Source organism: Sceloporus occidentalis, unplaced genomic scaffold, assembly GCF_023333645.1.
Source record: "Sceloporus occidentalis isolate IW3139 unplaced genomic scaffold, rSceOcc1.0.p SCAF_192, whole genome shotgun sequence".
In the NCBI taxonomy this organism is placed as follows: Eukaryota; Metazoa; Chordata; class Lepidosauria; order Squamata; family Phrynosomatidae; genus Sceloporus; species Sceloporus occidentalis.
The window spans coordinates 805920-832174 of record NW_028317172.1 but is presented as its reverse complement, the minus strand read 5'-3'; the positions used below and the strand labels follow the sequence as shown (position 1 = coordinate 832174).

Here is a 26255-nt window from a genome sequence, read left to right as displayed (position 1 = left end):
AAATATATTACTGATGCTATTTGATCACATACATTACCGGTTTACTGGACAAAAAAAAAATCCTGACTACCTTATGAACTTTATGGTAGGCCACACATCTAAGTTTGTACCTACTATGTCTGATTAAGCACTCAAGGATAAAAAGTCTGTATAATTGTTATGGTATGTACATATTGCATTAAAGTGGAAATTGGTGTTAATTAATGCCTTAATATATTTTCATATATTTTCAAGGAGTAACTGTGAAAAACAAAGTATATGTCAATACAGAAATTATTTTTTCAATCACTAACCTCTGTTAAATAGAGAACTTGAGAAGCAGAAGGACCAAAGAAAAGGGAGTCTAACGATGAACTGAGACTGGTTTCACCAAGTTTTGCATGATCTAAACATATTGCTCTGAGTTTTTCGACAATGGTGTTGTCTGGAATAAAAGCAGTGTATTCATCACTTAAGGAGTCAGGTGTAATAAGAAAAACATTGCACATTTTAATTCGACAAAACTTTATGTTTGCCTTTTCAGCTAAAGAGTATACATACAGAACACATGCTTCCCAAAAGTCCTGCCCGTAGAACAGCCCACCTTTAAAGGGCCTCAACACATTTGTATTGTACCATGGTGCTCTAGAGCAGTGAAAAATGTACACAGTTCTGATTGACAAATCAACCAGTAGCTTTCTAGCTATAAAATGGTTAAAAAACGGACAGAGAAAGCAGTGCATCTACTGTATAGGCAGAAAGTATTTTCTCCTGTATTACAACAATGTAAAGTCTTCTGATGGTTTTCTACGGACAACTATTCTTAATAAAACATTGTGAGGACTAGTCTCGAAGACCTTGTAACAACTATTGGGTATTTAACATGTGCTTACCTGGAGGCATCAGCTTCATCAGCACCCGTGCACCATCTCGAAGTGGTGGCATACTTAAGCTACTGCCCAAGTCTGCAACTTGCCAGAGAAAAGATATATATCTGTGATGCAAGGACATTATCTGCGGGGAAAAAAGACAATATCAGACTTACTAAACACGACTGTTTTGTTACAGCTGTAAGTGTTTAAAGATAATGAATCTACAAACCACTCCAGGCAGGCAACTTTCCACCTCTGGGTTGGGGCCGTCGCTATAGTGATTCCCGTGATTTCCAGGAGAGCCAGTAGAGGAGTCAGAAGAGCTATCAGGGCTTGAAGGCATATTTGAACTTATCTGTGTAAGCTTAGCTGTAATAAGCTGGAAAAGAAAAACACCAAATGGAATAACCATTGAACCACCAATGGGACTGTAGAGCACAGCAAAGTACAAAATTGTCTGAAAAACCACAAACACTTACAGTTTTATCTTTTAGATTTAATTGGCCAATCAATTTTCTGTCCTCAGAGGGATCTACCAGTTCTCCACCAATGAACAGCTCTACTTTTGTATGTGCACTATTGGCTTTAATCCGATTAAGAATGCAACGGCGAACAGAACCTATTGTGTCATTTGTGTGAGACCATATATCCAGATCCTCTACTTGCCGGCCTTGATTTGGAAATCGGACCACCAGTGTTAAGTGTTTGCCACGGAAAGCCCTAAACACATAAAAGAGAGCCATCTGACATATCCATACACACAAGAAAACAAAGATAAATAGAACCTATCTGTATTGAAAACTATGATTGCGTATGTTTATATTGTCTATGGAAGCTGGATTAGTTTTTATCATTTGTATAACTGGCAAACCTTGACATTGGAAGAATTGTCCGCTCCTCGTGGTAGTCACTGTCACATTCATTGATGTATTCCTTCAGGACAGTCAGGACCCGGACCATTCGGATTGCTTCTTGTCTTGCACAATTAATACTGTCTTTGTCTCCATCCAGTACACACAATGTGTCATATGAAGCCTTCAAACGATCAAAGCAAGACTGAATGAAGTCCTCGTGAATCTCCACCTACAAAAGAAACATGACATGAGCATGTGAAACAATTAGTGGAGAATTCTACTAAACATGGCATAAAATGTCATTAATATGTTGACTAAAGATAAGAAATCATTTCACAATGAACACCAACTAATGAGAATTCACTACACATAAAATGCTGGAATAACTTTCTGTACTATGTAAATAAAGTACAGAAAACATAAAAAAGGTACCTATATCACCTGCTTGCCTAGGTGTAAAGGCATACCACTTTTTAACTGTCTCAGTAGTAGTAGTAGTATAGAAGTATGTACAACAAACCACATTTATGAAAGACAAAGTCCTGAACGACTGTCAAACACAAGAAATCATAGTATTAGGTTACCTGGTTGACTTGCAACCTTGGCCCAAGATTGGTGTACATTTCCTTCAGAAGGTCTATTGCTCGAGTTGCAATGTCATCACTGCCTTGAATCACAACCTATCAAAAATATAAGACAGGAAATTAATGTCTGTTGCAAAGTTGACATAGAGTCTAAGCGGTGACCAAGACAATGTACAAATCCTGGTCACTGCTACATATAATTTGAGAAGAGACCTAAGCAGATACATTGGTCTCCATGTTGGTGTAGGGGGAATACTTAAAAGTTAAATTATCCAGAATGAATCAGTTAAAGAGACAGCCTAATGTCCTTGACACTTCAACCATAGAAGAATGTGTATTAAAGTACTCTGTACTACTATTAGCCAGGCTGCAAATTCTGCTATCTTCATACACAAGATCAGTGGCAGGAAAGTGCTCTCATTCATATCAATACGGGTACTTTACGCATGTTCACTGGAGTCTAAAAAGGCATGCAGAATTTGCCAGAGCCAGTGCTGGATCAGATGGGAAGAGATTAGTTCACATGCAGGGAGATGTATCTGGCTGAACGCATCTATTGCAGGGGGTTTGCTGGGGGCACTGCATCCCATTGTTACAGTTACATCCCATTGCCCTAACACAAAAGTATAACCCCTCCTGCCCCTGTTCACAACCCCCAAACCTGTTAAGCCATAAGTATAAAAAATACTACCCTAAAGGGTACTATATGTATGGGATGGATCTGGCTCTCTAGAAAGAAAGAAAAAAAACAAAAAACTAAGGATGTGGGGTATCTCCGTAATCAGGAGATGCAGCTAAACAAGTTTGGCAGGGTTTCTCTGCCATAACACATACCCTGTGCAACAAATCTAAGCAACACAGAAGTGTTGGCGGAAAAAAGTGCAGGAAATAATTTGAGGCCACCTTTGACAATGATTTTTGGCCAAATAGCTGCATGAAGAATGCCCAAATACCCCTAATACGATAGTCTGGGTTGTCTGCGTTACAGAAATATACTTTGGTGGGTATTTTTGATTTGTTTAAAATTAGAGTTGCAATCCCATCATATGTAACGTAAAAATTCTACTAATAATGTACACCTTGTAAGTGCTGGGAATTCCTTGGAGGGGATTTTCCATCACTTTACCTAATTTCGTGAGGATTGAGAGGGGGAACAAATATAAAAAATTTTTTTTCTAATTTTCGCTAGTTTTTACTAAATTTCTCACCCTAAATTTTCAGCTAATCATCTAACTATGGTTTCAAAAGAAAGCTCTCTCTCTCCCCTTGGAAAAAATAAATAAATAAAAAATATATAGTTTACATGGGGTACACTATTCGCAGGAAAAGAGAATAAATCGCTGAACCGACATACCACAAAAATGGCAAGAGGTACCAAAAACTCCTGGGAATGAAGGGGTTAAAGATTCTCTCACGAGTACAAATACTGAATGTTACTTTAAGGGAAAGAAAAAAAATAGCTGAACTAAAATGCAGTGGAAAGTTATTATAAGTAAACGTATTATAAAACTGGAAGTACATTTGTTACAGGGATAAAAATATAAAAAGACAAAAAGTAGAAGCTTTAACTTCAACATACTCTACTCTAAACAAAGAAAGCTGTTTAAACGAACAAGCTACAGGCTATAGTAGTTTCCAGAGGAAAAATCAAGTTCAAGATAAGTGGGACATGACAGATTCTGAGCAAACAATGTTAATATACGCCAAGACAAAAAGGCAATTTCACATTAAAGTAATCATGAGTTTATCAACTAAAGTAATCTGATGTCTGTGCTGTTTTTAATGTTACTTTAGAATGATGAAAATAATTACACTATACAATGAAGAATAAAACATTAAACTGTGGTGCAAATACTAGAATATTGTAACAAATCTATGAAACATGTAGAGATATACAACCCATGGACCAAAAGAAGAGACAACACTCACCCTCCAGAGGTAATCAAGTCCAATGAGCTCTAGATCATCCATCATGTAAGCACGTCGTTTTGCTACGAGCTTTCCTTCTCGACAGTTCACAGCTTTAAAAAATCGTTCAAAACATTTCATGCCATTCTCTGTTAAGAGGGACGGATCTAGCTGCAAAACATTGTTTTCAAAAAAGTCTTTGTTAATGTCTGGGTCCAAGTCCGGTTCGTCTCCCATGAGTTTGGAGTACCACTTGAAACAGGCCTCACGGTCACAAAGGTAGACTGCGTTTTCAGCCAAACACTTCCATATTTGCTTTGCCTGCGGGGCACAAAGCCAAAGCTGGCCATCTTTTAATAAAAACCTGCATACAAGTACATACAAAACAAGAGAAACATATTTACCAGCAGACTGTGTATGGAGGACTATTAACCTTAAACAGTGGAAAACCATATACCAAAGACATTCAGATATCTAAGCAACGGCACTTAACTATTTAAAACATTTAGTAAATCAGAAAAGCTCTAAATGCCGATTAACACACTGCTACAACAGTCAAAGATGGTAATAAGAAAGGCTGCTATGACTGGCAGAGGCAGCCATCATCGCTGCACAGAAACAAGCATCGTAAATACACAAACTTACACAATGCCTATTTTTAAATAAAAACAGAATCATGGTGACATGGGGGGAAAACACGCGTAGTGGGCATACTGTGCATGCGTGAACCGTCCCATACAAAGAAGCACATCTTCAGTCAGATCTGACCAATACTTTATGCAACATGGATGCGTCCAGCATGTTATATGGGGGGGGGGGGGGGGGGGGGGTGAGACATAAAAATTTCTTATAGCCTTTCATTTATGTTTTAGTGGAATGTTATTAGTGATTAAAGAAATTTAAAGAAACATTTTCTCACTACAGTTGTCATTCAATTTTTGAAGCTTCAGTAATTAAAATTTAACAAAACAGACAAAAATTGTTCATAATGTTAACTACCCTAGATGTGCGGCAAAGCTCATATCTGTAAATGTATTTATCGTGCATAATGCTTCAGTCAGTCTTGTCTTCGGTAAATTTCATATTTTAATGCACTAAAATACTACCTCAGAAAGTTTAGTCGTTCCTGGACTTCCTGAACATGGCTGTATCGACTTCCTGGTCTCACAGTCTGTGGATCATATTCTCCGTGCTCTGCAAGCAAAAAGATAATATTTGGAATATTTTAATGACTAGCAAATATTTTTGACGCTCACTTAATACAAATGTCAGTTTGCAGATTAAATACCTTTCAGGATGCTCCGTTTTTAAATGCACAACTTAAAAATTAGCAATTTTAGGATCTCCAATTCTATCTTTTTTTGGGTGTAAAAAAAAAAACAAAAAACCAAAACACCTTGATTCAAGTATATAGTCTATCCAAGTAGTGATGCCTGTATGCTGTCACAATCATACTTGCTGTGAAGATGACGAGACCTTCTACTTATTACTGCAGAACATCTTTACAACCTCTCGCAACAGTTAGAGAACATGACAGACCACGTCAACAGGTGACATTTCAAGGAAACTTTTTCTGAGGCCATATTTTTTTGTACTAGACTTTTATTGGCCTTGATCTGTAAAAGATCTAGCAGATAGTATACGCAATACATTCTAGGCACATAAGGTAAGACACATGCTTAACCCCTTAAGGACCGGGCTCATTTTTCGTTTTGTACCCTGTGGGACCGAGGCTGTTTTGACACTTTTGTGGTGCTTGTGTTCAGCTGTAATTTTCTCCTCACCCATTTAGTGTACCCACATAAGTTATATATTGTTTTTTTCAGGACAAGATGGGCTTTCTTCAGATACCATTATTTTGATCGTATCATCTTATTTACTATAAAAAAAATTAAAAAAACATGGTGAAAAATTGAAAAAAAACACATTTTATGACTTTTATTTGAAAAATCTTTTACTCACCTAAAAAAGCAAGTAAAAAAACTAGCTAAATAGATTCTACTACTTGTCCTGAGTTTAGAAATACCCAATGTTTTTATGTTTTTTTGCTGTTTTTTGTAAGTTATAGGGCAATAAGTACAAGCAGCGTTTTATGATTTCCAAATCTTTTTTAACAAATCTGCTCAGTCTGCCTCCATCTCCTCTTTGGAACATCTTTGAAGCCGGTTAACTCAATTTAACCCCCTCAAACCATATATTTTTGAAAACTAGACACCCCAGGGTATTCCAAATGCTGTTATTTTAACCCTTTCCATGCACCAATTATACAACTACACTTTGTCAAACTTTGTAATAGTAAATTTTTTTATTTTTTTTTCCACACAAATTGTACTTTAGTTATAGATATACAGGTGCTGGTATATGTCACTGTCAAACAACACCCCAATGTGTGTTCAGGAACATCTCCTGAGTACAGCGATACCCCACATGCATGGGTTTGTCAGATTGTTTGGCTGGTAAAAGGCTACTTTTGGGGCATGCGTAATTCAGGTGGTCATTTGGTCATTGTGCCTCCCTCTCCTCTTTGGAATATCTTTGAAGCCGGTTAACTCAATTTAACCCATTCAAACCATATATTTTTGAAAACTAGACACCCCAGGGTATTCCAAATGCTGTTATTTTAACCCTTTCCATGCACCAATTATAGAACTACACTTTGTCAAACTTTGTAATAGTAATTTTTTTAATTTTTTTTTCACACAAATTGTACTTTAGGTATAGATATACAGGTTCTGGTATATGCCACTGTCAAACACCCCCCCAATGTGTGTTCAGGAACATCTCCTGAGTGCAGTGATACCCGACATGCATGAGTTTGTCGGGTTGTTTCAGATTTAAAATGCCACATTTGGGAAGTGCGCTTTTTTTCTCCATTTTGGTCAGTCTGTACCTATGCCCTATCTTTGAGCTAGGCCACTCCAATTTACCCCATCAGCCATTTTTTTATATATTAGACACCCCTTGGGTATTTGAAGTGCTTTTATTTTAACTCTTTGTTGAGATTTTTGAGAAATTTTAGCACTTGCTCAAAATAATAAACTTTATTTTTTAATTTAATTTTATTTTTTTAATACTTTTTTTATATTTTTTTTTTACACATTTTGCTGGTACTGGATGGTTCATCTAGTGACATCACTGCATAATTATTTTTAAATGTTAGCACATTTTTTTTTATTTTTTTTTTCCATATTTTTTTTTTTTTTGAATATTTTACTAATCACATAGTGATTAGAAAGCTGGGCTCCATTGACTTGCATGGTTGAATGCAGTACCTGTATTCAACCAGCAAGTGGAGCCAGTTCTCTAGAGGGTCTGGAGACCCTCTAGCGAACTTTTTCGTCTCTATTGTTTTATTTCCCGGGCCGCAGCCATCTTGCTTGATGGCGAAGATCACCGGCAGCGGCGGCTGTGACCGCTCTCCGGAGCGGTCACAGCCCACCTAGAGGTAAGTGTTTGGTGTCGCTGGATGCCTCCTGATCGAGGCATTCCAGCGACACCATTTAAGTTTAGGAGGCGATCGTTGATCGCCTCCTAAACGCTTTTAAAACGGGCGTCCGCCGCCATACAATGTATGGCGGCTGTTGACGCCCCGGGGAGGGGCCAGACATGGCCCCCGATGCCGATCTCGGCCTTGCTGAATGCCTCGACATCGAGGCATTGCAGCAAGGCCGTTTAAGCGAAGAAAGTGATCCTTGATCACTTTCTAAGCTTATTTAATTTTTTGACGGTTCAGGACCGTCAAAGGTCATTTAGCGACCTTCTTGTTATGACGGTCCTGAACCGGCAAAGGTCGCGAAGGGGTTAAACTGCATGATCATATAGTAAACAATTGTGATCAATACTGTAGAACTCCTCTAACGAAGGTGCTTAACGTAAGAACAATACAAATGTACGACTGACTCCTGACAACTCGACTGGAAAATTAAAGGCCTAGGAAGAAAAGACATAAGTGGCTTCCTTATCCAAACTGGAAGACTGAACATTGCCCATTGATGTACACTGTGAAGGGGCACTTCCATATCCCGCAAAACAGTTCCAATACCCATACATTACGCAGGACCTTCTCAGCCCTTTTTGTATGATGGGTGCTGGGCTTTCATGCCGCAGTTGAAATTCTCAACTTACTACTTCCTTATTCTAAACTTAAGCTTTAGTGAATAAAGCTTAATTTTTTGGCAAATCTTACTATTCAGAGTACACACACACACAAAACAAAAAAAAACAAACAAAAAAACACACACACACATACCGTCATTCCCAAACCAATAAGCTGGTATAAAGTTTATTGGATTATATATGTGTTTGTATATTTTGACCATAGAGAGTTATAACCCATTCAAAACAAGCACCACTACTCCTCACCATATGTTAATGAGAAATTAGTAGCGGACATTACATTCTCTGAAATATCTCCATATGCCTTGGCCCCAGTCTTACTTTATTTTCAGCAATGTTCATGAGATCTCACACATTCATCAACAGCTTTAACTGATGACAAAACTCAGTATTCAGCACCAGAGTCTTCCCCCCCCCCAATCTAAAATAAATAGCACTACTCTCGTATTCTGTGTGGCGAGCCATCTTTCCCTTTATCTCTGAAAATAATTAGCATGTCTAGGACAAAACCAATGAAGAGAAAGGTCATACAAGGACTCTGTTACCTTTGGAGTATTGCCTCATGCTATCCATGTAGGATGAGAGATTTTCTGCCACCAAGGTAACAAGGGCATGATTATGTTGAAGTTGGTTAATTAAATCATGGCGGTAGAAGACATGAGGGCTGCGCTGGGTTTGACTGCAATTAAAATGCAAACAGGTTATTAACTAATAAAATTTCACCTTCAGGCAACCGATAACTTGAGTGCCCCAGGGACAGTATTATGCAGTACATCTTTATGCAAACAAATCTCGCAGAAACCATTCTGGATGTTGCCCACAGATAACATATAAAGTAAATTAAACACCCTGTACAGCAAATGGTGAACCCGTCACCTGGAAAATATTACATAAAGCCAACAGAAAATCTAAATGCTGTGCAAAGCAATATTTCCTTAAATGGTTCAGCATATTTAGATATTTTAATACATTTCATTGCTTGTATTTTGTTAAAGGAAGATAATCTCTTTGCCCTTCGTCCCCTGTTTTTAAATGTGTCAAAGAGCAAGAGCGTTCCAAGCAGCTGGTTGTCAGATGTATTCGAGGGGGACAAGCAGAGATTAAATGGAAAGCAGAATATTTGACAGTAAGAATGCAGGGACAGGCTGCAGAATGCTTGAGCGGGGACGAAGTAAGTGTGATAAAGGATCTGAGATGGACAGAAAGGAAGCATTGGATTGAGATCATCGTGACAGTGTTATCACATGGATTTGTTCCCAAATGTTTGTCTAGTGATTCTTTATAAAACATTCTGTAGATCACCCCATGAACTGGCATGGTAGGCTGTTCAGCAAATCAAACTGGATTCCTGGATTGGACTCTGCCATGAACTTATTCATGTCATTGACAGCTAATGGGGAGAATCTATCGGAAGTGCATGGACATTACACCATCACAAGCAGCCAAGACCGAAAAGCAGAATTCCCTAAAACAGTTTTCCAGGTGTTTCCTTTCATTGTCTGACATGGTCCTGATGTATTCTAGAAAGGCAAAATAAAACCTATGTATTGGCTCTATTTTACAAAGGCATTGGCTTCACTTTACAAAAAGTCCTATAAACCTAATGTCCATAGCTCTTTAACATTATATATAAAATGCCTCCGCACATACTGAACTGTATTAGATGGTGTCAGGTTTCCGGGGGGCACAGCAAATGTTTAGAACATAAATACAATGTTAAACACTACATACACTAGATGATACATATAGCAGAGATCTTTCACATAATGTATTGCTTTTTTTTTTTTTTTTTTTGTGGTAAAATATGAAAAAAAACGGGAACAGACCATTAACTTTGCAGACACTCTTTAGCCGCATGGTTTGCCAACTATCCACAGAATATGGATTTCAAACTGTGCAAAGGTTATGAGAACAGCATGTTCTAGCAGAATAGCTGCTGTTTAATTTACAGTTAAACCAGCTTTATTTTTTCTTCATCTGTAAAAGATTGTCCATAGCCGGCTTGACATTTACGATGAGAAGCAGAAGGAAGGTTCAGTTGTCCGATCGCACAAAATCATTTTATTACAATATCAGTTTATTTACAGATTGCAGAACAAAAAAAACGGTACCTTAAATTTTGAGGTGCTTCTCCAAACAAACTACATATTTCTCGAATTTGTTTAAGTGCAGGAATGACCCATTTTTCATTTGTACGCAGCTCTTCTATAAAGCGATCTATCCACTGAATCTTCTGAGTGTCACGATCCTTCAATGGAAAAGTTACAGTGAGCTCTTTGTTCCCAACGTTATGGGTCTGTATTAAAGAGGAATTAACACTTATTTGTATAAAGTCATACATTATACAGCTCCCTCAGAGTAAAACAAGGCTCACCATAGGCTGAAATGACAAGTTACATTTTAGTCTGCTCCGTACAACATCAGATTCTTACATTTTACCATATTAAGCTAATCCATAGTAATCACCCAATTTTCAACTGGCTGCATAATACACCTGTTAACACAAAGTCCGGTTTAAAGACCTGATGCAGTACAGAGAAGACTTCGGGAGACATGGTTATCAAGTGGCCATGGGAGAGTCCTTGGTTTTCTCAGGAAGAGAAGCTTTATAACATATCACTTAGTCTAAAGTAATAAATTCATATTTTTACCATTAGCATTTTAGTATGAATAGCAGATCGCTGTTAATCAGTTACTTGCATATAACAAAAATACTACATACTACAGGTGTAAACATGATCACACAAAAGGCTAAATTAACACCTTTCACTGCATGCTATTGTGTGATGACTGATGTTTTCATCCTAATACATACCAGCAACCTATAAACAATTAAAATCACTAAAAATCAATTAATCAGTTGCAAGGTTTTGTTCTAAACGGGGGTCAGCTGTATAAGCACTTTAGTTGCCATTTTTAGCCAGTATGCAAATTTAAAGCACCATAATCATCTAATATACCAAAGCTGGTAAGGGTGTTTAAGCACCCAGTCAGCTGTCGGTCACACCTGTTATACAATCTTGTATATACCAACACTTGCCGATGTAATAAAAAGGTACGGCCCAACGCACAAACTGAAATGTATTACACATTATGAAGTCTCCTTGAAAGATTTTTCTGTATGCCGTTACAATAGTAAAAAGAGACAAGATTTTGATCTACCTGTGAACAGCTGTAATCCAGAATTTTAATGTGCGCACTTAAAGCCTGGTCCATGATATCAACCGGAACGTCATCACTGTGTGCCAAGTTCCACAAAAGGTTTAAAACCTTGTGAGCCATCACGCCATCTTTGTCATCTTCTGCTAACCGACGTATCAACTCCAATAGTTTTTCCCTCTGTTTTTTACTTGCGTTTGTCCAACTTGCCTGGAAATTCAGAGGAAAATCATATTAATCTCACAACAAGACTAAACTAGGGTGCGGGTTGGCAGCTGGGCTGATGCGTTTAAAGTATATTCAATTCCATTCTACGGAGCGGTGCTTACAATGGCTTGTACATAAGCCAGGAGAACACTTCCAAAGCCCCTTATTGTACGCACACAGCAGCCTCAGAAAATTTATAAGATATCATATATATAGATGGCAAAGAACGAGAAAAGGCTTTACTTTACCTTGAAACAATCAAACAAGTGGTCTAGTTGTTCAGGGGAAAAGTCCCATGCTAGTTTGGCCAGGAGGTCATGGACATTCTTCACAATGGCTTCATGTTTTCCTGCCTGAAGAACAAAATGACAGGTATCAGAAATGACATGTTTACTAAACAAGTATTTTTTCTCCCATAGGTGTCAAAACTGCACCAGAAAAATATTTTGAAGTTCTGAGCGCAGGTGAAGGAATAATAAAAATGAATACTAAATAAAGCTGTATTAATGAATATAATACTAGTAGATTTACTCATTTAAGTTTTGGATTGGGGTCTACATTTTCAAGTAGCCAGCTTAAACAGAACCAAGGGACAGAGCTGGCATGCAGACAAGAAATGTATCCCGCCAAACATTTGTATTACTTTAAGTAAATCTATTAAAAACATTCAATTTAAGCAGCCATTTATATTTGTACACTTAATTATGGCAAGTAGCTTACAATTCCAAACTCATGTAAACACAGTACACCACAGTTTTCATTACTTTTTTCACTCTGCCCAATCAGCATTTACAAGAGGAAGGAAGCCTTATATATTATATATAAATATAAAAATGCTGACGCCATTAACTTGTCGGTAGCAGAAGTTACAGACTGATGTGTTTGACAGTGACAGTTGGCTTAGCAGGTCACTCATATACAATTCTGCAAGTTTAATAAAAGTAGTAGTTTATTTGAGTGCAGATTAAGTACACATTTACTGGTGTGGGGTGGATTGGAGTAGCTGTATTGTATGTATAAAATTTATAGATACCACTTACATAGACTGCATCAGATATTCTTTTCCTCAATTTATTTTAGGGCAAAACCTCTAGTTTTTGATCAGCACAAAAAATGTGTGACAAAATTAGGCATTTGATTGTACTTACACAGTGTGTTTTTGTTCTTTATTAAATACTGTTTAGTTACAGATTGGAGTTTAGTTGATTGAGACATTTTGCCCATTTAAGCTACTAGCCAAACATCTGGGGAACTTTGTTTCTATAATATTGGGGAAATTCAGTCTTGCTGCAAGGGACTGCATGTGCCCATCATATGCCAGCACCCTACTACTACTACTGCTGTTACTGCTCTTTCATTGCCCTTAATCTGGTGGGACCTTTTTCATTTATTGGCAAACTTCAGTTCTGCTCCAAGGAGCTGCATTTGCCGGTGCCTGCCCAGTGCACTTCTATTGCTGCACCTCCTCCTCACTCACCTTCCTTATTCTGAGGGATCAATTCTTATTTTTTTCTAATATGGATGGATGGATGTGTGTCTGGTGCAGCTCACCTTCCTTCCTCACTCTGAGGGTTGAACATTTTATAGTTTTGGGGGAAATCCAGTGTCCCGTACAGATATGTGCCAGCATCTACCTACTCCCAGTGTCCTGCTAATACTGCTGCGATATCACCTTCATTACCCTGAGGCATTAAAGGCGGTACAGTTTTTCTGAAGAAACCGAGACCCAAATACCATGCTGCTGCTGCCGGCCGCTCTGCAGCGCTGGTGATGCCGTAAGCCAAGCTGAACTGCCGGGAACAACATTTGTCACCCGAAAACTAATGCGGCAAAAATGAAATTTTGGTCTGAACCAGTTTTGCTTGCCGTGCGCAACTCTATTATACACTGTACTTAATGTTGACATTTTTTGGTGCTAAAGTTCACTTTGTTCCCACGAGAGCTCCATATATAAAACTGGACACTTTATCTTATTAATGACCCAAGCATATATAGTATGCAATAGCCTTCAGTTACCAAAACCTAATCAAGATTCAATTACCTGTGCTGCCCAAATGTTGTCCAGATCCTGCAACGTTAGGGCTTTTTCTTTGATAACAAATCTAAGAATCTTCTCTAGTTTTTCTACATATTGAGGCTGATGCAGACTATCCCGTAAAACAATTGAGAGAATGTTGTTCTGTTGTATCCATTCCTATAAATTACAGAAAGAAAAAACAAAATCTTCAGTATTGATATATAAAAAAAAAAATAAAAAAAAAAATCCTTCCTAATTGTTCTAAAGTCTTTAGTCACATTATTCCAAAACAAAGAACTCTACAAATAATGAAAGCTGTACTTACTGCCATTCGTTCGGCAGTGAGCCACTCCTCCTCCTCTGGATTTCCATGTCTATGTGTATAATATGATACACTTGATATCACTTTGTTGACTTCATTAAGTGCATTCATTTTTCCATTGAAGGAAGAAATTTGTAATAACCTGCAACACAAATTTAGTTTTAAAATACAGCGCACATTAAGCATCTACATTTTATCAAGGAACGAAAACATACTCCAGCACCAAAGAGGGTGGTAGCAGGTGGAATTCTCTTATCAAGAGATATTTATTAATTTTAATTTCTAACATTTCTAAAGCAGCACTCAGACCTGTACAAAAATCAGCGACGTAGATACAAGTCCTTCTGGCATAAAGGTGTGCACTTATGTGCCGGTTCCAATGAAATAAAGCTCACAGTACCTAACGAAAGTTGAAATCATAAGGTTTTCAACTCTTATTCTTCTAATTAGTGTTGGTTTCCTCTATGATCATATACTGGCTTGAGGTTTGATTTTGCCATTACATTTTGATTAAATCAGTCTCAGCCTTATGATACTTCAGGTGCTTACATAACTGTCAAGTCTTCAACAACAAAAAAACAGGAGCCCCATTTGGATTACGGCAACTTTAGAGCAGTTAATCTTACCTAAGTATCATTTTAAGCCTAAAAATTTCTAAATTTTTGACAGTTTCTTCTTGCCCTGGAACACGAGAAGCTAGGTTTTTAAGGGATTTTATAATCATGGATAGGGCATCATTTTTGGCTTCGTTCTTTGCTTCTTTTTTCAGCTCATCGTCTGTTAAATTTTCTAGAAATTGTGGAACCATTTCTATAATTGGAAGAAAGTATTTCTTGACTGTGTGAAGAGTTAAAAAATCATAGCATTGTCCAAATGGCCTGAAAAAAAGTAAAAAAACAACAAACTGTAAATAGCTAGATACCTTATATAAGCTATACTCATGTGTTTTTCTAGTTTATCTAATCACATCATTAGTTTATGACATTTTTTATTGTTTTAAAGAGCCATTATATTCCATAACACTGGATAGACAGGACATAGGTAGTATATAACATAATTTGACTTATAGAAACAGGTGAAGAGAGCCCTGCTCAAATCTAGAGGACATAATTGTTAAGTACAAAAATTGGGTAGTTAAAATTAATCAACTGTTAAAAATATATATTTAAAAAAAACCCTTACTTTATGAGTGCTGCAATGATTTGGACATTCAGTGCGGAGCCATTCATGAAGCGATCATGCAGTATCTGGAACCCGTTTAATGTGCCAAATTTATTTATGAGGTCTACTAGCCAACCCTTGAAACAAAGGGGAAAAGACAGGCGTTAAAAGCAAAAGAAACACTTTAGTTCACATTAAACAATCACCCCAAAAAAGAACATACACATTCTTAAATAAGCCATAATATAAAAACAGTAAAGCCAGTGTATAAACTGGATTACTTGTGTGCTCACTTTAAATGTTGCTGTGTAGACACTATCACTTACCATGCCCACAAGAGGCTTAGATTGTGTTCTTGGAAACCATATAGGTGTGAAGCATGGGTTACTTTTTTTGACCAGTTACAAAAGCACCTGCTAAAATTAGTTAAGTGCCAATGCACACCAATATGATAAAATGTAGCAGTCATTTAACTGTCTGGAGAACCCAATCTTTGTATCAAAGATACAAATAAAAAAAGCGGCTGATGTTGCTGTGGGTAATGTTTTTTTAAATTCTCTCCCTTCTCGAGTGACTTCATCCTAATTATGTTTAGACAGAGGGAAATCCAAAAAATTGAATATAGTACTGGCAACAAAGCACTGCACCAATTTAAAATAGAAAATAAATTATATGTTAAACTAGGCTTAGTCCAGCGAAGGACAGCCCTATACCTGGTCTTTTCATGAGGCCCAGTTCATCACCTTCCCTATTGAAACACAGCCTGACTGCAGATAAGGACGACCCAGTTTGCCTATTTTTTTTCTACCTTTAAAAACTTCAAAACCTTATTTGTTCCTTGGTCTTGTCTTATACTAAGTTAATACGCATATGTCTATCCCATGTGTGTTTAAATTCCCTCACTTCCCACTTTTGCTGGAATGGGTACGATATAATGGTGGTCGGGTATAAGTCAATGTCAACATGTGCAATGATCCTGGATAGGCTCACCTTTGGTGAACGTGGATCAGGTGGTCGAGCAAAAAGCTCATCTTCCGCCAACTGGACTCCAGCAGGAACAGTCTCTGACGGACGTGTACCATTGTAGATATGAAATTTACAATGAGGATTTAAGGCCATAGCAAGAAGTTCAAGAAGGGGAAACCAGTCCTGGGAAAGCTTGGCCACACATAGCTCCACAAGGCGATGAGTGTTGTTAATAATACACCTCTACAACAGGAAGAAAAACAGATTGTTTAAACATTATAATCAAATACATAAACATGGTAGAAAAAAGTCCCAAACATTTGAAAGTACGATTTATAGGACCGATTAAAGTACCACAGATTTTTCACATTTTCAACAAAAAAATAGCACCGATATACGAAAGCATAATATACTGAAGTACATATTGCGTATCTTAGAACGAGAGCGAGGTAGGGGGAAAAACCCACAACAAAAAATACTCACATGAATCTCAAACTTCCAGCCACTCACTGCCTCATCAGTGAGAATTTTTGTAAAAGATATTGTTAGCCCATCTCGAAAGAATCGTTGGCATGCCTCACTTTTCACATCAAGGCCTTTATAGGGGGTAAGAGAGCAATATTAGGGTTTAATATTAAGTCGGTTTAAATATCTAATAAATCCCAACATCCTTTCTTGCCTTTTTAATTTGCTTAAACAAGATTTAATGTTTATATTTAACAAGTATCATTGGGGACCTTGAGTTTTTTTTAATGATAATAAAAAGACAGGTAAAACCAGGAGTCGCTCCTTCTGAAGAAGCTCTCAAGCGGCGGAGGCAATAGTCTAAGTCTCCTGTTGGCATATTTCCCTCACAATTAGCTTGTAAGCGGAAACAAAGTATGTCTGAAACACGTGGTGTTTTCAGATGTACTTTATACTTGAAGTACTAATTTATAGTTAAAATGTAGTTTGTACTAGAAGTATTACCTTTTTTACTAAGATCAATAGCAGCTTCTAGAAGGACTTCTAATTCACCTTTAGGCAAAACTGGAACCACCCAGCGAGGCCTAGAACAACAACAACAAACAGAAAATGCATGTTTGACATGCCCCATCAGGCAGTTTCCCAAAATTTCTAAATTGTGTATTATGTAAGACGTCGGGTCATACACATTCATTCTCATGTCACGTAAACTGTAAGATGTGTTAACTTACTGGGTGCAAGTTAATCTTACTAACAGAACAATCAGCATTTGCCAGTCATACAACAATGTACTATTAAAGTTCCTGATAAGTTTATTTGGAACTGGAGCCACAAAACATGACTCTCCTACTATAGTGAATAAAACCAAAAACCTGTTTTGTTTTTACCTGTTGATCATGTCATCCAACTTGGCCAAGTCAGTATGAGGAAAAGCCGGCTCCTCATCTTCAAGCTGAGGTGTGGCGTCCACCTGACCCTGCTCATCTGGAGGGCTAATGGGGGAATTTTCATTGGATGAATCAGGAGAGGAGGTCTATAAAAAAAAAAATAAAAAAAAAAAATATATATATAAAATATAAAATGTATTCAAGGCTCAAACAATGTCTGAATATGTATGTGTAAAATAAAATTAAATCAGCATTTAATAAAAAAAAAAAAACAGATGATTAAGAGTCATGAAATATTAGCAGTACCGGCTAGGCCAAGGACAGAGAATATAAATAAATCATTAAAACAATCTTTTACTGAAAATTGGATACATTTAACACACACAATTATGTGAAAAAAATACATAATCCTTTGCTTTAATAATTTTTTTCTCTTCTCCAATAGACCTTAGAAACACGTTACACTGTTGGCTGCTAATCAATGCCCAATGAAGCCATTTACTTCCCTAGTTTAAGGGGCGTCACAGGTGACACCAACTGCTGCTTTTCTCCAGGCCACATACACATTACATGTCACCTGTAAAATGCAAAATGCAGCATGTGGGATGAATTATCGAGCAATACGAGCAGTATTGACCCATCCCACATACTGCAGGGTAGCACTTTACAAGTCACCAACATCTGAAATGTGCACAAGTTCTGGGGAAAAACGGCAGCAGCTTAGTAGATACCTGTTAGAAGTACACACGTAGACTACATAACCAAAAGTATGAGGACATCTGACCATCACACTTATATGAGCTTATTGGACACTCCATTCTAGACCAAGCTTTGTGCACAGGGTCAGAGTCATGCTGGAACAGGAAGGAGCCTTCCCCAAATTGGGGCCATAGAGTTGTAAGCATACAATTGTCTAAATTATATTGGTATGCTGTAGCATTAACATTACTTTTTACTAAAATTAAAGGGCCACAAACCCTGACAACAGCCTATACTACTAGTCCTCCTTCACCAAATTTTATAGTAGGCACTATGCATTCTGGTAGGTAGCATTCTCGCTAGGGCTGCAACCAACGCTTACTTTAATAATCGATTAGTTGGCCGATTAATGGGATAAAAAAAATGCACTTTTTTTAATTTAAAATAATGTAATAAAAAACGTACAATTTACACTTTCATCTCTATCGCAATGGCCTCTCTCTCTCTATTCACCTTCTTATTTTACCGACATAATAAAAGCTACAAGAACCCAAACACAGTGTTTCTCAAACTTCAAACTAGGTTTTAATACAAAGTTATTAGTAATTAATTCATATGTTAACTATTTTTCATATTTAATGAAAACTATGAGAAAAAAGCCTAGTTTATATTTTCTATTTACCAAACTGCCCCCAGTTATGCACATCTGACCCCCAGCTTGCCACTCTGCCCCCCGATATGCCTTATACCTCCTATATGCCAGAGATTCCACTGTGCCCCCCCGATATGCCTTATACTCCTTATATGCAACTGAGCCCCCTGATATACCTTTTACCCCCAGATATGTCTTATGCCTAATATCGATATGCCTTATACCCCCTATATGCCACTGTGCCCCGATATGGCTTATAACTTCCAATATGCCACTCACCCCCCATTTATGCCTTATACCTCCCTATATGCCACTGTGTACCCCGATATGCCGCTCTGCCCCCCATAGATGCCCTGCACCACCCTGAAATTATACTCCCTGATTCACCACTCTGCCTCCCCCAGATATGCCACTCATATTTAGAAATTACCCCCATAAACCACTCTACCTCCCCTTATACACCACGCTAACTCCCCCAGATATGCCACTCTGAAATTCATTATACCCCCATACACCACTCTGCCCCCCCCACCCTCCCATACACCACTCTGCCTCCCCCCCCACCCTCCCATACACCACTCTGCCTTCTGGATTCTAGTGTTATAATCAGATCTCTGAAGTCTGATTATATAAGGAAAGGAGTTTTTCAGAGCATTTGCTCTGAAAAAAACCTCTTTTTATAAATCGATAAAAATCGATTCGACTAATCGATAATGAAAATCGTTGTCAACGATTTTAATTATCGATTTTATCGATTAGTTGTTTCAGCCCTAGTTCTCGCATTCGCAAAAACCCAGATTTGCGCATTAGACTTCCAGGAAACCCATTTCAAGAAGCTCTTGTTGCTTGTGCCGATGTTGCTTCCAAAGGCAGCTTGGTGGTCTGTAGCGAGTAATGATACAGAGACCAGGTGGGTTTGTCCACATATTGCATATGCATAACAATACTCTGAGCGTGTATTTTTCTAAATGTGAACCACCATTTACATTCTTTAGAAAGCTTTAGTGCCGTTTAATTCCTTGCCAGGCTGCCTCCTACTGAAATCAGGAAGCATACTTCGGTACACTCCCGGCACAGACACACTGTTGGACTCACACCAATATTAATGGGAGTTTGGTTCCGATAGGAGCATAACAGACTATCGCCTGTAAGTAGTTGAACACCAATATTTCGACAGATAGCATTCAGGAGGAGACACATAAGACCAAAGTCTAATGGATTTTTACTGCGTGTAACTTGGAGCATGGACTCTTTACAATTAGAGTTAACAAATGGACTCCAATATGCATTTACATAGAAACGGGACAAATGTGGTCCCTAAAATTGTTTCTTTAATTAGCAAATTAAAGAAACGCACTGGGACCACATTAACACAATAGTGCATGATATCTCTGGTAAAATCTGTGAGTTAGTGCTTAACAGGAAAAAGGCTGTTGCAAAACACACAGACTACACAGTTAGCTACAAGAATGTTTAAATTGTAATCCTTGAAATACTACTATTAAAGATCCCTCTTAAGGTTTAGAAACCTCATACTTTTAAAACCTAAAAAAGTTGGAAAGCTGTATTCGGACAAGATGATAAGTCCTGTTACGTAGAGAGTAAAATAACTGTCACTGTTTCTCTTTAATGCTCAGTTTAAAAGTTTGAAATATTACAGTTGCCTAGAAACAGAGTTCTGTCAGTCATCTGAAGCCTGCCCCTATGCATTACTTTACAGCATGTCTGCCCGCAGCCACTCACCTGCGTGTGAAACAGCAAAGCTGTGATTAAGTAAGGTGTGTGATGAGATTAAGATTTGGTGATGTCAGAAATGGGCAGACTGAACCCTAAAGGCAGACATGATTCAGAGGCCCATCTGAAGTGTTTTCAACAAGTAAAATACAGCAGAATTGTATGTTATTTTAAAAAAAGGAACACATTTGAGAGGCATTCCATATTAGTACATAATACAAAACTGTATGAATGTTGGGAAAATATATCTATGTTGAACAGCACCTTCAAATCTGACCCGTCGATATAGCATTTCTGCCACCTATCATAGCCCCAGTGGACACATATGCACGCATTCATAGACTTGCCAGAACTCTAAACTACAAGAAAATATGCGGAGTGAGTCACGTGAGTCAGGCAGCAGTCTCGAGCACGCCACTGAGGAATGATCTTCACAAAGTCTATGCTGCAGTATGATCTTATACAGTTCTGCCAGTCAGTCTGTTCTTCACAAGTTGTGGAGAGGAGCTTGTTCAAATGGGGCCAAGTTTTTGTGGACTACATATCCCATGGTTCTCAATGTGCCTAAAGGTTCAAGGAGCATCATGGGACTTGTTCCCATGAATGTGCTACTCATTCCTGAGCCACTGAGTATTCAAGATTGTACACAAGTAGTATGGATGAAGTTACTGTACATAGGTGTTATAATGGAAAACAGTATTATTCATGGCCACAGTAGTAATTTTAGCGGTAGTATAATTGAAGGTAGTAGTACTAGTAACAGCATTGTGTTTTGTGTGGTTCAAGTCTTGAAGGGAAAACAGAAGTGTCTAATTTGCCTAGGTACCCACACTCAGAGAATAGGAATCTTGATTAACCTGTAAAATACGGTATTTAAAAGGTACAAAGATCCCATGGTACTCAAGCAGTTCAAGGATCCCACTGAGCACCCACATTGGTAGGGTGTTTAAGGAGGCAACATTACCTGCAACCCTGAGGCACATGGGATGGGGAAGAGGAGGGGGGGGGGGCAAAGTGCATGCTCGCAGCTGAAATTTTTACAGGGTCTTTTCTGACCCCCCATCTAGCTTGCCTGGTTATTAAAGTATATATTTTTTTACTTTTAGGTTATGGAAAAAGAAAATGGGTTAGAGCTCTATGGCACTGCAAGGGTTACAAGTAATGAATGGAATCTTCAAAGAATGACAGAGTGAGTGATTGACAGGTCTGAGCGCTGTCTCTAGCAGGCATGCACAGCCAGCATGGATCTACAGCTTGGATTTACTAGCTTTAAAATACACAATTAGAACTCAGTTTAGGCATTCTTCGTGGCTATCTGATCACAAGGTTTGGCTGTGGGTCTAGCAAAATTGTTCATAACACTTCAATACTTTCAATAATTAAAAGTATTATTAGAGTAATAGTATTAGTGATGGTATTGTTCATGTTACAGTAGTAATATTAGTGGCAGCATTAGTGGTAGTATTTTTTAAGTAGCCGCAGCAGCATTAGTGTTATTTGTAGTAGTAGTAGTAGTAGTATTACTAATACTAAATACTACTAATAATCATAATACTGATTTGAATAGAACCATCACATCCCTCAGGGCTGTGCAAATACTGCTCTGCTATAGCTATTCTAAACCCTGCCTGAAGGCTCTGTCTCAGTTGCCACCAGTTTCTAGGCCCAGAACACATATGCAATATAGAGCACAGTACAGAAGTACTTGTTAGAGATCATTTTAATATATGCCAATTTAACTTTTATAATACAGCAATTACCTAGCATGTACCCAAAATCACAGCTATGTTCATGCTCTTTTACCTTTCCTTTCTTATTTGGAGTATACAGTACAGTATATCCTGTGAATATGATTAGTTTGCACATATTGTTTTGGTAAATTCGAAAGGATTCTTTATCCTTTAAGGCTCTAAAGAAATCAATCATGTGTCAAACTGCAGCATTGGTAGAATATTTTGGTTAATATTTACAGACCGCATTAAAAAGTTAATAGTTACGGGGAGGAGGTTCTTGGTACAGTTACTGTAAGATGGTTGTATAATACAAAAAGAAAAATACCGTATTAAGTCCAGCATGTAGTTGAAGTTGAGACTATTGGGTGATCATAAAAAGATCTAGTTACAGAAACAATCTGTAAGGTAAGATCTATTTATTGTGCTACAAATGGACAAGCTAGGTTTATTGGTTATATGTTTAATGCTAAATCTAGGTCTCAGTCTTGCTACGAAATAACTTCTTAGAATACATAACTTTCTACTTCTGCAGGTTCTAGTGAGGACACACAACGTGTCCAATGCCGATGTTAGAACTCCCAGAACGCCAGCCAGAAGAAGAGGAAGAAGGGTGGGGAGGAGCAGAGGACTTCTTCATAACACACAGGAGAAGATCGGTCCAGTACTCCACTTAGCAACAGAACCAGAACACACCATGAGGCACCTTATGGTTGGCTGACAAGCAGCCTGGGCAATAAACCCACTTGCTCCCTCCCAGCCACAAATATAATTCTGGATACAGGAAAGTCCAATATGTCCAGTATGCCGATCTAGAGTAGGTAGTCACAGGGCACGTGTTATCACCATATTTACATCAGTAGTTAAAGAGCATTGGTTTTTCACCAAGTGTTAGGGTGAAAACTATCTGCTCTGTTCAATAGCATATAAAATATGTATCTGTCTCCATGATATTTTTTTAATTTAATGTTTAATGATTTACCCCACAGATTTTTTAACAAGGTAACTCTACCCCAGCCTGGCCCATAGCCCTCTCCTGTGACAAACTGGTAGCAACGACAGGATGTAGTTTGAAAATCCAGCAAGCACTAGAAATCTGAGCTCAGTGATGAATTAACAAGGCACACAAAGTGCAAAACGGTTCTTCCCTCCCCATTCTTGTTTTTCTTTAGCCGTCACATTTCTGAATATGGAGGCCTATCGCAAACAGACCAGTCCAGAGGCCCTGGAATTGATGTGCCAAGCAAGGGAGATGTCAACTTTTGGCAAAAAAACAACAAACAACTTATTGCCGAGGGTTTTTCTTTTTGTAAACCCTCAGTGTGCCAGAGGTTCAGGGAGTCTGCAGAGACTCTTCTGATTCCATGTCCTCCGATACTGAAAAGCTTAAAGAAACTGTGGGTTATCAGGTGGCCACATGATTCAGGGATGCTGGAGGTGCTTGTGCCTGTGGCACATGAGTGCCTCTATCTGGGTTCGGGCAAAGTTTCGTGGGAAGTAGTGGTGTCTACAGATATTCTTGTCAGTGTTTTGAGGTGCAATGATTTGGGCCAGATGATTGCGTTACAGGAAGTGTTGCCTGCAAACCAGATGGGTTTAAGGATTAAAAGGGAGAAAAGGGGTTATTTGGAATGGGATGGCCACGTGTGTCAAGAGCATAATTAAATGTACTCGGGGGAGGGCTTGATTTAAACCATTGGAGTGCTAGAGGATAAGGAACAGAGAGTGGGGAGAGGTTTTCTCAGCACCTAAGCCCTCTGAATCTGTAAAGTCTAGAGATAAGGGGAGGAAAATTCTCACCTTATTATCTTGTGTGTTCCCCAAGTAGGTAGTGGGCAAAATTATATTTCCACTATAGCGGTGGAAATAATTTATCACAACCCTACTCCATGGGTAGAATAGCAAGTTGCTCACAGTGCACACAGGTTGACTTGTCAGAGGAATAGACAAAAGGACCTTTGATGGTACCTGTATGTTTGTAACATGGGTGATGTGTTTACCCGAGATTCATTAACTAACAAGGAACCATAACAGCAAAATATTGCATATTAAGTATCAAATAATGAGTATGTGATGATAAAGTGTGCTTGATATCATACACACTGAAATACTAGAAGACAGATCTTTAAAAAAAAATCTTCAGGCTGTAAAAAGTAGTAGAAGGAAGGATTCCAGCAAATAGTAAACAACTAATGCCAATTTGTGCACCGAAAAATGCATCTACATGTTTAGGTCAGTTGGAAAAGAAAAAGATATAGGCTGAAAAGCAAAAAATATATACCATATTAATACCAATAGACATACATTAAAAAACTATGAAACCTGTATATATTTTATTCTACGAAAGACAGAGAAAATATTTCCATGCACAAAGTTTCAGTGAGGCTTTCACAGACTTTACATGGAGAAGTAGCAGCAGCAGCAGCATGCCTAAAGGGCAGGATGCGATATTAATACATTTAAAACAAACGCTGAAAGCAATTTGTCGACCTCAACTGAGACAGTTCTGCATTTTGGTACAAGCTTCCAAGACAGCCATAAAGAACATTTTTAGATTAAATACAGTGTTAGCTACTAAGTAATCGGACACATCAAAGAAGGGGATACACCAACTAAACAGAACAAAAAGACATGCATAAACAGAATTGCAAAGTCAAATTTATTTATAATAGAATGGCACTAAGGCACGTGTCTCATGTGTGAAAGTGCAACAGTGGAAGTATAACATGTAAATAGATTAGGACTGTATAAGGAATGTCAAAATAAAAGCACTTGGGGAAAAAAATTGCGTGGTAATTTCATTTAAGATTGTCTACTGGACATCAAGATGCAGAGTATACAATAAACAATCCGGAATATAACACCCATGGGAAAGAATATCTTAAAATTAGTTGTCTTTACATATTATACTTTCACATAAGTGAGACATACATTACTGCTGTTTTCCCATTAATAAAATTAAAAGATTAGGTTTCAGGTTGGCTCAATGACATGACCCATACACCTCACTACAGAATCCTATATGGAAGCAGGGCTATATGCTGGACCTATGATCAGGGGTAAACTGTTTCTTGCACTAGTAAACTACTACACACTAGGAAAACGACCGTCTCAGAAGACCGCACGCATTGTTGCCAAATACTAACCGATTCTGGTGCAGCATTAAAAAGACTTATATTCTACTGGTCGCTACAATGACATTTCTTTACTCATAACCCTTGTTTTTGTTGTTTTTTAAACATCATCTAATGAATGCACAATTATATCATTGCACATGTAAGAATATAGTAGGCCTTGGTTTTGTTTTTCCTGCAGTTTTTTGCTTTCAGCTAGCTTATAACAATCAACAAGTTGGAATATTCCCATAATATAACATCTCTTACAGTGTGCAAGCAGCTGGAGATCGCATACCTGATTCTGTTGGATGGGTGGCTGAGACTGTCCATCTGGAGCCTGGCCCTGGCTTTCATTCCCTCCAACGGGAGAGCCACGGGTCGTGGCTGTCATACTCGACACAGGGCAGATCTTTGCAATTTTGTCTGTTTATGTAGCTGTCGTAAGAGTAGAAATTATAGTCCCCTCAAGAAAGAAGATGAGCCTGCATATGCCTGTCTTACGAAGCTCCACCTCAAACACAGAACGTTTTGCAGAGACCATTGCATTACCTATGAAAACATGAAAAACAATTGTAAACAATTGGATACTCAACACAAGGCACAAATAGCGCCGTACATAATGGGACAATCAAGTACTGCAAGCGTATCAGAAATAGGTGGCGTGCCAAAGGCCACTGACCTAGCCAAGTAGTGATTATCTTTAATTCATAACACATCAACATATTCTATCACTGTACATGTATCAGAACAAAACGAAAAACAATCACGGTATACCAAAATAAAAAATCTCACAAGACACTATTTTCTAGACATTTGATTTTCTTTTC

The 26255-nt window shown here is 38.0% G+C and overlaps 1 protein-coding gene across 1 annotated transcript in view; it reads right to left on the bottom strand.

Annotated features, from left to right (window-relative positions):
• LOC149278371 (ubiquitin carboxyl-terminal hydrolase 9X-like) overlaps positions 1-25819 on the bottom strand; it is a 57561-nt gene extending 31742 nt beyond the window's left edge. The window contains exons 1-21 of the mRNA XM_089502053.1: positions 25724-25819; positions 17498-17643; positions 17115-17194; positions 16629-16741; positions 16170-16388; positions 15201-15316; positions 14645-14896; positions 14022-14160; positions 13721-13873; positions 11928-12032; positions 11476-11682; positions 10425-10561; positions 8859-8992; positions 5304-5391; positions 4219-4561; positions 2290-2385; positions 1723-1934; positions 1331-1571; positions 1081-1230; positions 873-993; positions 294-424 (exon numbers count right to left, since the gene is read on the bottom strand). Coding sequence (XP_089358179.1) covers positions 294-424; positions 873-993; positions 1081-1230; positions 1331-1571; positions 1723-1934; positions 2290-2385; positions 4219-4561; positions 5304-5391; positions 8859-8992; positions 10425-10561; positions 11476-11682; positions 11928-12032; positions 13721-13873; positions 14022-14160; positions 14645-14896; positions 15201-15316; positions 16170-16388; positions 16629-16741; positions 17115-17194; positions 17498-17643; positions 25724-25819 — 3279 coding nt within the window. The remainder of the gene's footprint in view (positions 1-293; positions 425-872; positions 994-1080; positions 1231-1330; positions 1572-1722; positions 1935-2289; positions 2386-4218; positions 4562-5303; positions 5392-8858; positions 8993-10424; positions 10562-11475; positions 11683-11927; positions 12033-13720; positions 13874-14021; positions 14161-14644; positions 14897-15200; positions 15317-16169; positions 16389-16628; positions 16742-17114; positions 17195-17497; positions 17644-25723) is intronic.
• Positions 25820-26255: the final 436 nt, after the last annotated feature.